Source organism: Phyllobates terribilis, unplaced genomic scaffold (assembly GCF_046119375.1).
Source record: "Phyllobates terribilis strain yellow unplaced genomic scaffold, ASM4611937v1 Scaffold_11__3_contigs__length_659146591, whole genome shotgun sequence".
In the NCBI taxonomy this organism is placed as follows: Eukaryota; Metazoa; Chordata; class Amphibia; order Anura; family Dendrobatidae; genus Phyllobates; species Phyllobates terribilis.
In genome coordinates this window covers 547629714-547645094 of record NW_027362771.1, presented here as the reverse complement: position 1 = coordinate 547645094, position 15381 = coordinate 547629714, and the positions used below count along the sequence as shown (strand labels likewise).

Below are 15381 nucleotides of genomic sequence, written 5' to 3'. Positions count from 1 at the left end.
AGAAGACAAATAAGTAATGTAAAATTGAAGCGGGATCTGCATTTGGAGATACTATTAAAAAAAATGTTGAGCAGAAATCTCCACAGCATTCTTTTCTTTACCACGTCAAGACAGTTTTCTCTAGAAAGACATAAACCAGGACTATTCGTAAACTTCTATACTTATAAACCTATCATCTTTGATCCTATCCAACATTCGCTATATCATTCCTATCTCATCCCTTGATTCCTGGCCAGGAATGACTGCAGTTTTTGGTCAGTAAGACACTCATTGTAATTTATGGTCTTCACTATGTGTGGTCTGGAAACAGCTCTTACTGATTTTATCAGATGACGTTAAAAAGAATTCCCGATATCAGTTCCGCGAAGCCTACGTTTCCCGTTAAAGGCCTTCTGTTTGCCTATCACATAGTATTACATTGAAGTTTTCATTACTGGATGTGACAACAAGTGTTTGGATTTATAGAAATGCCGGTTGTGGTTTTAGGACTATCTGCACCCAAAAGTAAATATAGATTGACTAGTCATGAACACTGCCATATGGTAATATCCTGTGATTACATGATTGGTCATATGTTTTACTGAAATATGTCATGAGATCAAAGCTAAAGAAGCTAACACAGGCTCATGTTAGCCTCAAAATTAATTCAAAATATATGGAACCACTATGTCAATCATACATAAAACTGTGTGATAAATTATATTTTCGTCATGCCCACATCCTTCCCTAAAAATCTCAGTTCTTGTATTATTTGGCAAATGAACTGTAATAATCATAATAAGACTACTTCTGCTAAAACTAAATTTAAAAATCTGTAGGTTTAATTTAATCCTAAATACTCTTAGTCTCCTTAGCAGTAAGTCATACTAATAACTTAAGAGCACAGAAGTGAAAAACTTTGGAACTTATATTTACTAATGACTTTTTTTTAGCTTATTACTGAAAAAAATATATAATAATATAAACTCCATTTAATTTTTAATTTTTCAGTGTTTTCACCATAGAAAAAAAGAAGAAAAATCTTTGCACTTTCCACATGAAACTTGTTTAAATAGGCCTATTGTGTTAGATCTGAGTAGTGTGGTTGGGTTGCATCCAATTACAACTCTATGTCTGAAACCATTAATTTTTATGGGTCATCAGATGACTCATGAGCTTATATCTTAAAATGAAGAAAAACATTGCTCCGGGCCTAGTCTGACCCTACAAATTACTAGAGCATCTCCCAGTTGGCTCAGAGCCTGAACTACTTGGAATGAAATGAAGTATTGTGCTTTCCTTCTTCATGTCTTAAATGGAGTCTGTCGACCTGAACTGACAGTATAAATTAATCAGAAAGCCTTATAAGGGATACAGCCCCTATAAAAAACACACTTTTAGTGTTTTAATAGCTGCATCCATTCTGAAGAAAGTGAAGTTTAATCACATATGATTGGTGCACCCTGGGTGTGACCAGGAGGCTCAGTGCATCATTACACCCACTGCTTTTGCATGTCTCTGCCTCACTCACTGGTGATTGACAGCATATTTTGCCTGGAGAGAGCTCTGTCTGCAGAGAAAGCTCAGGAAACCCTGCACTGTCAATCACCAGTGATGGAGGCGTTGCAAATAAAATCAGTGTGTGAAAAGGTGCTCTAAGCCTCTTGGCCACACCCTGGGTGCACCAAACACCCTAATTAGCCTGTTTGATTAAACTTCAATTTCTGTAGAATGGAGGCAGAGATTAGTCACTAAACCTACATTTTTTATAGGGGAAATATCTCCTACAAGGCTGTGTGCTTTTTTTTATACTGACAGCTTGGGCTGACAGTCTCACTTTACCTTCTTGTTTGTTTTCTTGGCCATGTATATCTCACATTCTAAATGTTAAATATGGTATTATTAGTTTATGAAGTTATCTCCTTGATGGAATATATCCAGATGAACTCAATGGAGCAAGATTGTCATCAGACACAGTTTGGTTTTTCTGGAAATAGTTTTTTTTAATCTTAATAGTTTGTTTCTTTAGGGTGAAAGGCGATGCGCTAGAGGGAAATTACATATCTAGAAAAATAAAATTTAGCAGCGGGGATGATTGGGGGGTGGAGGTTGAAGGTTCCTGGAATCGATTAAATGGGTTTTCTGGGAATGCACAATGATAAATCAGAGAAGCAAGTATTTGTAGGGATTTTTTTGTTTTCTTTGGCCCATGACCTTTTGGCTGTATTCCCTGGATTTCTGATGTTTCATCCTTACCCCACTCCCCAAACACAAACTCTCTATCAATGTTTTTTTTTATGTTTTTAACTCATAACGGAACCCAACGTTATTGCCACTTAGTAGATGCCCCATTGTAATCATGGGCCACCTATATAATACATAAACATAAGTGGTCCTCCATAGAAAAAACTAGTAGGAAGATCCAGATTACATCCATTTCCCTATTGGACACACATGGGCCAGATGCCTAAGGGGGTCTTAATGGTATTTGAAGGCACCACCATTATAAATGGTACATGGTAGGTGTGGGGATGGTGGGTGCTACAAATTCTATATTGGGGACAACGAGCTTCACCTCTGCTCTTAGAACCTAAGGAAGGAGTAGGTCTCAACCCTTGTTAGTGGTTTTGCTTCTTCAGAACTTGGTCTCCTTCCCATGCAACCTTGTTTTTCTACTGCCCCTCAAAAATATACATATTTTTCACCATGATTTTTGAAATTTGTGTTGACAGTCGGCAAGCACAAGTCATCAGATGCTAGAAGTATCCCATTTCCATTCCTTCCATTCGCAGCCATTGCTTGTCCACTTACCTTCTCCATGGTTGGAGACTTCTTGCTAGAACTTCTGCAGTCTGTGAGCCTTGTGTCCTCCTAGAAGTCTGTGAGCAGCTGCTGAGAGAAAAGACAGAGGACAGCATTACTGAAGGGTTAGTCATCGGGGAGAAAGAAAGGAGATAGGCAGGCGGGGGACATGAGGAGGAGGAGGAGGAGAGACCTAATAGGGGACCACATCAAGTCACAGAGAGGAAGAGGGATCATATAGAGGAAGTTATAGAGACATAAAGACCAGAGGATGAGTGTGCTTAGTATAAATGTTAGGCAAGTAATACATCACGTAGTCAACATATGTAGACGAGATGTGTGGAAACTCAGGGGGTTGACCGGGTATGAAGTGGAATTTTAAGTACTTTACATGAGTAGAGAATGAGTGGAAGCACCAGCCTCAGATCTGTTTATGGCTCTTACTATATCTAATCCATCAGCCTTCACATCTATCACTATGTAATTACTTGGCTGGAAAATAGCCCCCCCAGGTATCTCGATAGGTTGTCATCGCCAGGAATAACCTCTAAAATATCAATCAACACAAGACATCTGCCCATCGTTTGGTCCATTGTGAAGAAACATCACAGTGATGGCGAATGAAGAGGTGAAAATTATAATTTCTGTTCCCTAAAACAAAATTGTACAATACACTTTGGGTCCGATTCATTATTACTAGTTCATCTTTTTTTATCTAGTTTTAGGCTTGTTTTTTTGCCTGCGCCATCTTCATCTTTTATTTGCTCCTTTTGCCCCTTTTTTTATGTATTTGCTCTTTTTTTTTTCACCATTGTGGATGGTGTTTAGGCTTTCCAGATTTTTTCAGCTGATTTATCGACTTTTCGAAAGTAGCAAAATTTTTCAGCAAATATGCTCATGTCTCCCTCCGGTAGTGATTTTGGTCTCAATTCATCATTTGAGGATCCTTTATAAATCACATTTCTTTTTTCTATTTTTGCCTTCTGGCATTCGCTAGCATGTTTCTTTTCCACCATATTCATCAAAATAGCACAAGTGGTTCATGAAATTTGCGCAAAGTAAAAAAATGGCCTCTGTCTTTAACCCTTTTTCAACTTTTTAGCGCAAACAGTCGCATGTTTCGCAAACATGTCTGCCGTACATATAAATCACTCCAGGGAAGGACCGAAAAAACATTTGCAACAAATCAGGCAACTTTTTGAAAATTCACAAATGATGAATCGGGCGAAAACATCTGGGAAACCCTAAACCTCACCCACAATGGTGAACTACGAAAAAAAAAAAAACAGCAAAAAAACAGGAGAAAACATAAAATAGTCTTCAAAAAAGGTGCCTAAAAAGATTAATTTGGAGCAAAAAAAAGGCGTAAAATTCCAAAGACTAGACAAAAAAATAGGCGCAAAAGCAATAAATTAGGCCACAATTTTTGTTGGAAAGAGGGAAATATAAAGTGAAGTCATATATAGAGTGCCTATATAATAGTGCCATACAGTGCATATATAACTGTGCGGTATAGGGTATGCCCAAATTATACAACAACCAGCAGTATGACATGAGCTGGAAACATGCAGCTTGGAAGGACACTTATATGTATCTCCTTGTAGTGGGGGCAGAGGATTTGAGAATGTAAATTTGAGGTGGTTGCCTCTCTTCTCCGGCGTCTCTTCTGATTTGTAGGACCGATGCCATGTCAGAAGAGGTGCTGGTGATGATAGAAGGCAAGAATCAGTTTGTAGGGCTCCCTTCCAGTGGCCACGAAATACTGACAAATCAAGTAAGTCATCTCTAGCTAGAGATAGTTGCAAACAGATGATTGTTCACAATGGCCGACTGCAAACTGCTGTCTGACAAAATTTTGATCTGCCAGCATGTCACTCTCCACAAGGAGAAACGTTACCCCTTAGATCTCAGTCTTAGCATTTCACCCAGCCAAATCAGATCTCATACTTTGCACTGAGGAGGGGCACAACCCTGAAACACTGTCTACAAATTGAGATTCTGATTTGGCTTTTATCCTAAGTCATATTTCAAGGCTCGTTAAAGGGTCGATAATGACTTGTAGGATTGCTACTTTCAATAGGTGGCACCAGAGTTCAAGTCCTCTTCCTCTCTGAAGAGACAATTTGCATATTTAATTTTGTTTAAGTGTCCTGGACCATTTTTTGGTCGTTGGCCTCCCGCTAGCCAGCACACATCGCTGTGTGTAACCAGCAGGACCAACGATCAGGCTGGTATCCATGGTAAACATCGGGTTACTAGGGGCACACGCGCACTTAGTAACCCGCTGTTTACCATGGATACCACTCTGCTATGGTGCGCGGGAGGTTACCGTTCATCTTAGCAGAGTCGTATCCATGATAAACATCGGGTTACTAAGTGCGCGTGTGCCCCTAGTAACCCGATGTTTACCATAGTTACCAGCCTGCTCCTGCTTCAGCAACAGGCTGGTAACCGGGAGCAGGACATCGTGGACGATATCGCTGCTTCCCTCATCGTTGGTGAGCCTGCCTGTTTGACAGCTCACCAGCGATGTATTAGCGATGCAGCAACGGATCCCTGACAGGTCGTATCGTTGTCGGGATCGCTGCTGCATCGCTTAGTGTGACGGGGCCTTTAGTCTCCTCATACTAGGGTGCCAGACCTGGCATGTCACTCTCCACAAGGAGAAACCTTACCCCTTATATCTGCCAAGTTGAAATTTTTTGGCTGTTATCGGCTGAAATTGCACGTCTACAGCATAATTGGTTAAATTAATTCTGGCACTAATCTAATATTTGGCAAAGTTTAGTTAGTCTTATCTTTCAGCTTCAGAACTGATACCCATGGGTGTCTGACATTACCTTACTACGGTAGATATCAGACTGCGAGACCACGAGGAGGCCCCAGAAAAAATGTAGGATCGGGTAAAACATTCTCAAAAATATTATAAGATATGTTGATTGTTTAGCCTACCCATTTGCCAAGCAAGACGTCTGTTCAGAGAGGAAAAAGACTGTAACTCTAGAGCCAACTACCGGATGTAGCAATCCTAAAAGTCAATAATTACCCTTTAACGAGCCTTGCCGCATAATTTAGGATGAAAAGCCAAACCAGAAACTCCATTGTTTCGGGTTGTTTGCCCATCATCAGTGCAAAGCAGGGAAATTAATTAAACTGTGTGAGAGGTCTCTGACAAGAGGTCTAAGTACATTAGGTGGTACTAGAGTTTCAGTCCTCTTCCTTTCTGAAGAGTCAGTTTGCATATTTAAATTCCCAGAGGAGCATTGCATGGCCTTTGAGTCTCCTTATGCCGATTTGGCATTTTACACAAGGAGAAATGTTACCCCTTAAAACCCCTGTCAGAGGCCTCTCATCCCCAGCCAAATTAGATTTCTGACCTGGCTTGCTTGAATTAACCCACAACTTGCTACAAAAATGACCAATAAATCAATGTTCCTTTTCTCTCTGCCACTTTCCTTAGAATGAAAGGCTCCGTGTAGTTTCTTCATCACTGGGACTAGTCGTCGGATTAGAGAGAGGGATGAAGTAGGAGTCTGGGTACTATGAATCATTGCACAGTCACTTCAGTAAAGTCAAGTTAATTATTCCAAGACTTGGTTATACAAATCATATATATTCTGCTCTGTAGGGTCTTTTTTCATGAAAACCAAAAAATTATGTAACGTCTTTTAAATTCAAAAGAAAGTTTCCGTAGTTCCAAAAAAGTTTTCATGTCTGCAGGATTTACACTGAATTATTACCGGGTTATCCAATGTAGACAATCCCTTTTTTATGATTCCCTTAAAAATATGATCACAGGATTCCCCCATTGCTATCGCACCCACTCATGATCTGTTGTACCTAATAGTGTAGTGTTTCAATTTCCCCACAGCTCCCCCACAGGAGAAATGAAGCAGTACACTTTTCCAACCGAAATCAATGTGCAGTCCCAGTAATGCATGGATAGACCCATTCCTCCAGAGATAGTGAAGCTCTTTTTACCTCTCTCAGCTCAGGTTAATTGATATAAATCTCATAAGAAGGAATTTAAGTAGATAGTGATGTGAATAAAAAGCAATCTGAAACAATAGGTCATATTCTGACGCCATTTAATAGTATTTTTTAAACCAGGTAATTAATTTTTATCTTATTAGGATAATCTATCACTTTATGATCTGTGGGGGTCTGATCTCTGGGGACCCCCACCAATCCTAAAAATGAAGGAGCAGCATTTCTGGTGTTGAACTGTGGCCGCCATCACTATTTTTTGCTGCAGAGCTGGCCCCAGGGCCACCCGATGTGCAGGGAACTGCTGCATTATTAAAGGGGTTTACCTGGAAATAACCCTCTAAAAAAGAACTAACTAGTCCTGCGTATGCGCTGTTGCAAAACATAAGTAGAGAAACAATGAATGGGACGTAATTTACAAAGCTACTTAGCAGTAGCATAGCTACCAGGAGGGCAGAGGGGGCGGTCGTCCGCCCCAGGCCCCGCGCTCTGAGGGGCCCCACCCGGAGCTACACTATTGTAACTGTAGTGGCGTGAGCAGCGCACCGCTACAGTTACACTCTGGGCAGAGCAGGGAGACTCGATGTCCCTGCACTGCCTGGCGGCCGCTATGGGGCCTTTGAGCAGGAGGGGGGCCCCCGGTGCCAGCATTGGGCCCCCCCCACCATTTACTGCAACCATGAGCTTAGTGATGGGAGAGGGAGAGACGTTCCCTCTCCCATCAGTCCCTATAGCGTCCTCTGTGTCTGACGTCACTGACCTCATCACTTGGCGCCCGGCCCGCACACATCTTCAGCACAGCGGGGGAACGAGGAAGAGAGAGAGGTGAGTATTGTGCTTATTTATTTATTTTTTCTTATGGGGGGGATTATGCTACAGACTGCCTATGGGTGTGGGGGGATTATGTTACAAACTGCCTATGGGGGTGGGGGGATTATGCTACAGACTGCCTATGGCGGGGTGGGGGGATTATGCTACAGACTGCCTATAGGGGGTGGGGAGATTATTGTACATACTGCTTATCGGGGTGGGAGGATTATGCTACAGACTGCCTATGGGGGGTGGGGGGGCCTTATGCTACAGACTGCCTGTGGGGGGATTATGCTACAGACTGCCTATGGGGGTGGGGGGATTATGCTACAGACTGCCTATGGGGTCTGGGGGGATTATGCTACAGACTGCCTATGGGGGCTGGGGGGATTATGCTACAGACTGCCTGTTGGGGGATTATGCTACAGACTGCCTGTGGGGGGATTATGCTACAGATTGCCTATGGGGGTGGGGGGATTATGCTACAGACTTCCTATGGTGGGGGGATTATGCTACAGACTGCCTATGGCGGGGTGGGGGGATTATGCTATAGACTGCCTATAGGGGGGTGGGGGATTATTGTACAGACTGCCTATCCGGGTGGGAGGATTATGCTACAGACTGCCTATGGGGGGTGGGGAGCCTTATGCTACAGACTGCCTATGGGTGGGTGGGGGGATTATGCTACAGACTGCCTGTGGGGGGATTATGCTACAGACCTCCTATGGGGGTGAGGGGATTTTGCTACAGACTGCCTATGGGGGGTGGGGGGATTATGCTACAGACTGCCTATGGGGGTGGGGGGATTTTGCTAAAGACTGCCTATGGGGGTGGAGGGATTATGCTACAGACTGCCTGTTGGGGGATTATGCACATACAGTGTGGGAGATAATGTGGGGTCTTTGTTATGATCTGCAACATAAACTAAGGAAAGATAGGGGAAAGCTGTCCCTACAGTAAGACTAAGCTGAATCCCTACAATGTAGCGGGCTACCTGTTCCTTGTGATCAGACCCGCCTTAGTCCTCGGCTAGTCTGAACGAAGACCTATAGAGTTAAGGGAGGGGTCCCTAAAAGAACTAAGGACTGGGACAAAAATGGGACACCTCCTAAACAGAAGTTGTTGCAGAGCACAAAAGACAAACAAACAAAACGTACTAGAGGTCCCAGAAGGACCAAGCGAACTAGACAGAGATAGGCACCGAAGCACCTGGCTAGAGAGACAGGCAAACAACACTGAAGTCCAGCAAAGCCAGAAGGGCGGAGCTGGAATAAATAGGCAGATGGTCACGTGACCGCAAAACACAAGATAGCAAAAACTAACAGGAGGGTTCTAACAGTCTTTGCACAGTGTGGGGGCCATCATACAGTGTGGGAGATAATGTGGGGTCTTTGCACAGTGGGGGCCATCATACAGTGTGGGGATTACAGTGAGGGCCATCAGTGTGGGAGTTAATGTGGGGTTTTTGTACAGTGTTGGAGCCATTCGTTTGAGGGCTACTTAGGGGTCAGTATACTGCGTGGGGAGTACTATACAGTGAGGCAGCATTATACTGTGCATAGGAGAGCATCATGCTGTGTAAAGGGGAGCTGTACAGGGGGGGGAGACTCAGGACATTATTAAATGTTAAGTGGGCACTTATTGTTATAGGGGAACTCAGGTTATTGTGACTGTCAGAGGGGCACACAGAGAGCATTATTACTTTCTAGGGGGGAAAAATGTGGTCACTATTTTCTAGGACACTTGCACACAACATTACTATATTCTAGAGGGTTGTTTTACCATCTTGAGAGCACACAGCAGGTGCAGTAATATGGACACGTACAGAAACAAAGGCTCAGTATTGGGGTATCAGCAGGAAGAGGTGTTTGTGCAGGTTGGGAATAGATGGGGATGTGCCTGAAATGTGAGGAGTCAAATGTGTCTTTGTTGTGATCTCTGCAGACCTGAGACTCTGAGTCCTGGATGGAGAAGTCGTTGTGTCGGTCTGGGCCAGATGGAAAAGACGGGAAAAGTGAACAACTTAATCAGAAAGAACGTCAGCTGTAAATTACTATATATAACTGTGCTGTGATCTCTTATATGTTCTGCAGGACTGGTATGTAGCAATATGTCACCATATGGCGGTAATATCAGTGCTGCTCTTTGTATAGAGATTATTTTCAGTAACAGCGCTGACATCTGCTGAGGTTCTCCTACATCTACTATTGGGGTGCGCCACCATAGTTGTAATCAGGGTTACCTGGTTAGGGGCCCACTCAGAAGTTTCGCCCCCACTGAACCAAAACCCTAGCTACGCCTCTGCTACTTTGGGTTTCATGGAAACATGTTTTTAAAATAAAAAAGTTGTTCCTAGAAAACCCTTTACATTTTTTAATATGGGAAAACCATTTGAAGACTATTCCCAATGTGTAATCGTATAACTGTCCTGTGCAAGCCTAGGACTACAGGGCAGCTTTGGCTGCAACACAGGTCGCGCCACCAAAGATCACTATATGCCGCTGCTACATTGCAGCATATTGCTAGTGAATGGGTCACATTGTGTGACCCACCAGGTACTGCGTGACTGCAACAGACAAGTCACAAAAAGGTGGATTTTTTACAAATTACATGTGGCAGTATCTGGCATGTTGCAATGCAACCCCATTCATTTGCATCATTCAGTGATGTAGCAGTGACATTTGGCTGGGCAACCTGAGTCATAACCAATCTTACCAGGATTTATGTATTTTACTCACTTATATAGCTCCATTCATTCCACAGCGCCTTACATACATCACCATCACTGTCCCCATTGGGGCTCACTATCTACATTCCCTATCAGTATGTCTTTGGAGTGCGGGAGAAAACTGGAGAACCCAGAGGAAACCCAACATGGGGAGAACATACAAACTCCTTGCAGATGTTGTCCTTGTTGAGATTTGAACCCAGGACCCCAGTGCTGCAAAGTTGCAGTGCTAACCACTGAGCCACCATGCTGCCCTAGGATTAGCATTTTCCCTGAATTATGTATATTCAGAACCCAGCCAGAGATCTGACAATTGACCAAACATTGATATTACTGAGTTGTCAGAAGGTATTGTGCAAATCGGTCTCAGATTGTGGGTGCCTGTGCATATGTCAACCGCGTCCATAGACTACAACAGACCCAAGTTATGCTTTTTTTACCACTGGGCACTGCTATACGTTAGATTAACTGTATTGGAATGCAAAGTGTTCTTTTTAATTCAGAAGCATCCTGTAAAATATATATATATATATATATATATATAATATGTTTTTTAACCTAGGCAACATGTCTACTGTGACATGCATATATCAGAGCTGTATGATAGGCACAAATAATGCCTAGAACATGAAGCGAATACAAAGGACAGGTCCTCCTCAGATACAATATCCCCCTGTCTCCGCCGGCACAGGTGGTATCGCTGGCATTGGTGGTCGGTGAGGTCATCATGTGGTGTGACTCACAGGGAAAGTGTTCAATAAGAGAACGTGTAAATGTCAGAGAAGGTAAATTACACCTGGATGTGAGGATCCACCTCATACAAGAAGCGAGGCCTGCCTCAGATTACCGCTGATGGACTGATGCATCATCCACAGCCAAAGTCTATTAACCCTGCACCTGACGGGACAGGGAGGCTTTCTACTCGATCTGAGCTTAAACGTCGGAGTAAAATGGTCAAAAGGCCGGATGGTTGGATTATGAGGGATAATTTCCTTCCTTTTGATGAACACGACATGATCACCCACGCAGGTGCTGACAGTCATGGCCTGGCCAGAACAGGAAGGAAGAGGCCCTGAGATGCCCACATGACAGGACCGCTCATGGTTTACCAGCCTTGTGCTATACTGTGGTGTTAGGACATGTAGGAGGCTCTGGTCCATTAGTAATAGCCGAGATCTGCAGTAACAGCAGCTTTCAGCTCTGGAGGATACAGGTGCCCAGTGATCTCATCGGGTGACTTGTACTATTGTGCTGAACCAGACAAAAGAGCACATACACCGTGGTGATGACGTGACATGCCCATAGCAACAGACTTCATGGGCTCCTAGTAGTAGGACCCACCGTGATCACATAATAGAAACTTGTATGCTCCATCATCTCTATGTGTATTACACATAGGTGGTATACTGAGGATCACGCTCTACTTATGGCCGCCCTGGCCCAGAGGCCTTGGCTTGTTTACAGTGATGTCCTCGTACGGCTGATAACGCTTATCTGACCGGCACAGCGATCACATTCAGCTCCTCGCTGTACCGATATCTGACCCCAAGAGGGGCACCGGGCAACCGGCATTTACCGTGGAGTATAATACCATGCAGATGTGCACATATTATATATATCAAAAATATATATATATACATATATATAAGAAAATAGCGGTGCAGCACAGGCAAGCTACAAATATCAGTGGGTGCAGGGCCCTACAGGCATAACCACCCTCAATAATAGTCACAGTGGCAATGTTTCGTTCCTATTGAGGAACTTTCTCAATAGGAACGAAAGTTCCTCAATAGGAACGAAACGTTGCCGCTATGACTATGTGTCAATAAACCACAGCTTATTTGAAGATTGGAGTGCTGCCTTTCTCTTCATGGCCTATATACATATATATATATATATATATATATATATATATATACTGTGTGTGTGTGTGTGTGTATATATATATATAATATAAAAGACCAGAGACTACGTTCTATACACTGATATACAGACCAAATTATATATCTGAGACTGCATCCTATATACTGATATATGGAGAACAGTCCCATTATATAAATTCTATATATATACACTGTATAAGCCCAGGAGACTCCATCCTACACACTGGTATATGGAAAACAGTCCTATTATATAAATTTTATATATATATACAGTATATATAATAATAATATTAATTATACTGTATATGCCCAGAAACTGCATCCTATACACTGATATATAGACCACAGAACAGTTCCATTATATAAATTATAGAGAGAGAGACATCAAAGGATCCAATACGCTGATATAGAGAGAACAGTCCTAATACTGTATATAAATGATATATACTGTGTAAACCGGAGACTGCCTGCTATATACTTATATACAGACCACAGATCAGTCTTATTATATAAATTATATTTATGCGTTGCATATATATAAATGCAAACATATTTATACACCGGAGACTGCGCCTATACACTGATATATAGAGAACAGTCCTATTACATACTGTAAATCAGAGACTACATCCTATGCACTGATACATGGAGCTAAATTATATATTTATTTACTTTAATCACTTATATAGCGCCATTAATTCCACAGTACTTGACAGACATTATCATCACTGTCCCCATTGGGGCTCACAATCTAGATGTCTTTGGAGTGTAGGAGGAAACCGGAGAACCTGGAGGAAACCAACGCAAACACAGGGAGAACATACAAACTCCTTGCAGATGTTGTCCTTGGTGGGATTTGAACCCAGGACTCCAGCGCTGCAAAGCTATATATATATATATATATATATATATATATATATATAACATGGTGTCCTATACACTGACATACAGACCAGAGAGAAAACTGTCTATTATATAAATTATATATACTGTACATATATATAAAACACATACACCGGATACCATGTCGTATACACCGATATATAGACTGGAGAACGGTCTATTATATAAATGTTATATAAATTATATATACTGTATATATGTATGTGTAATATATATATATATATATATATATATATTTGTATATATTTATATACATACACCGGAGACTGCATCCTATACACTGATAAAATGACCATAGAACGGAATATAAATGATATATATATATATACACACACACATACAACAGGACTGCATCCTATACACTGATATAATGACCAGAGAACAGAATATAGATGATATATATTGTGTGTGTGTGTGTTTATATATAATATATATATAGACATACACCAGAGACTGCATCCTATACACTGATATAATGACCAGAGAACAGAATATAAATGATATATATATATATCTATATGTATATACACACAAACACCAGACTGCGTCCTATACTCCGCTATAGAAACCACTTGCTCTCATGACTTTATTCTTCTGAGGACTTTGCCGTCCTCCTCATTCTCCTAGTTGCAGTATAATATTTCGGCGCTCACGCTCCGCAGTCGCCAGTAGCAGTGTGACCAGGGAGCTGACACTTACCTCTGCTGGTCGTCTGCTTCAGGATTGTGCACTCTTTGATGTCCCTTCTTTATAAGCTACAGCTGGGGGCCGGAGGGTTCTGTGTAGTGGGAGAACTTGCAGTCACGTCACTATTCTCCGCCTTCAGCACAGTTACACCAGATCAGTTCTGGGCTCTGACATATTTTATGTAAGAATTATTAGTGTGATTCCCCCCTGTTTGCTGCTTTCCCTTTTTAGCTGAATAACCGGAAACCTGGCACTACAGTCAGGAGGGAGATAAGACAATACGACCTGTAAAGAGGGAAGAATGGAGGCTGGCAGCCTTTTCTGTTATTATATAAGACCCTATAGTGTAAAGCGAGATATTAGAAAACCCACTTTCATATACCCCATTAGGGAATTCTTCTTTTTCTTTCAATAGAAGGGGATCCCCTTTTTACGACCCACATCTCTTGGCCACAGCGATTAGTGGCTACAAATAAAGTCACTCTTTACAGGACTTGTCTTGTCCTGCATGACACAGACACTAATTGATTTGAATGGGCACTGTGTAATGCTTTATTTCTTCTGTGATGGCGCTGCAGGGAAAAATGTCAACCAAAGTGCTGGGACTGTAGTTTACAGCCAACACTCGCAATGCTGAGAGTTGTGACGTAAGCTGCACCATGCGCACCTCTGTGACTGAAAGCCAGCGACTTCTGGGAGGAATAAAGTTAATTTTCTGCCGGTAGCCACGCCATCAGTAAGGCAGCTGGACAGCATTAAAATGCTATTAACATGCAGGTTAACTTTATATTTTCAGATTAATAGCATTTAGGGAAATTACAGGTTCCTTTTCATTTTATGCTCCTAACATAAATACAGATGTGTTAACCCTTAACTTATCAGATGGCAAAAAAGTTTATTAACACAGCCATATATCACTTTATCTGACAAGTTATTGATTGCAAAATGTGTACAGCATCAGAACCAATAACAGTAAAAGAATACAGCACCAGGACCACCAACAGTAAAGAAATACATAATCACAAACACCATCAGTACATGAATACATCACAGAACCACCAACAGTACAATAATACATTACTAGAATCCCCATCTGCACATGAATAAAGAACCACCAACATTATAAAAATACATCACCAGAACAATCATCAGTACATGAATACATCACCAGAAGCACCGTCAGCACATAAATACAACACCAGAACCACCATCAGTACAGGACTACATCACGAGAACCACCAACAGTACAGGAATACACCACCAGAACCACTAACAGTACAGAAATACAGCATGTCAAGGATAACAGCAGGGAAAATCAAGCAGATCCCACCGCTGCCACCAATTTGTCAGGGAGAACAGCAGGAGGAATCGTGTAGATCCCACCACTGCCACCAATTTGTCAGGGGACACATCTCCGCTGCCTCTAATTGTCAGGAGAATTACGCAATTGACCGACGAGTAATGGACAATGCTGCGGCTATTTTCATTATTAGGCCGGTTATGGGGTAACTCACAGGGAGCGTATGGTATATATGTGGCGCCCCTGAGGGTTCGGTCGCTACAGAGGTACTGCATCTCACCCAGAGGTGTGGTGTCTCCTTC

At 42.2% G+C, this 15381-nt stretch overlaps 1 protein-coding gene across 2 annotated transcripts in view; it reads right to left on the bottom strand.

Annotated features, from left to right (window-relative positions):
• The window catches only part of PLAT (plasminogen activator, tissue type), a 40897-nt gene extending 26964 nt beyond the window's left edge, over positions 1-13933 (bottom strand). The window contains exons 1-2 of one of the 2 annotated variants that reach the window (XM_073653972.1): positions 13792-13933; positions 2791-2868 (exon numbers count right to left, since the gene is read on the bottom strand). In XM_073653972.1, coding sequence (XP_073510073.1) covers positions 2791-2799 — 9 coding nt within the window. In that variant the 5' untranslated portion in view covers positions 2800-2868; positions 13792-13933. Of the gene's footprint in view, positions 1-2790; positions 2872-13791 lie in introns of both variants that reach the window. The other variant, XM_073653971.1, reaches the window with a different exon arrangement.
• Between the last annotated feature and the right edge of the window lie 1448 nt (positions 13934-15381).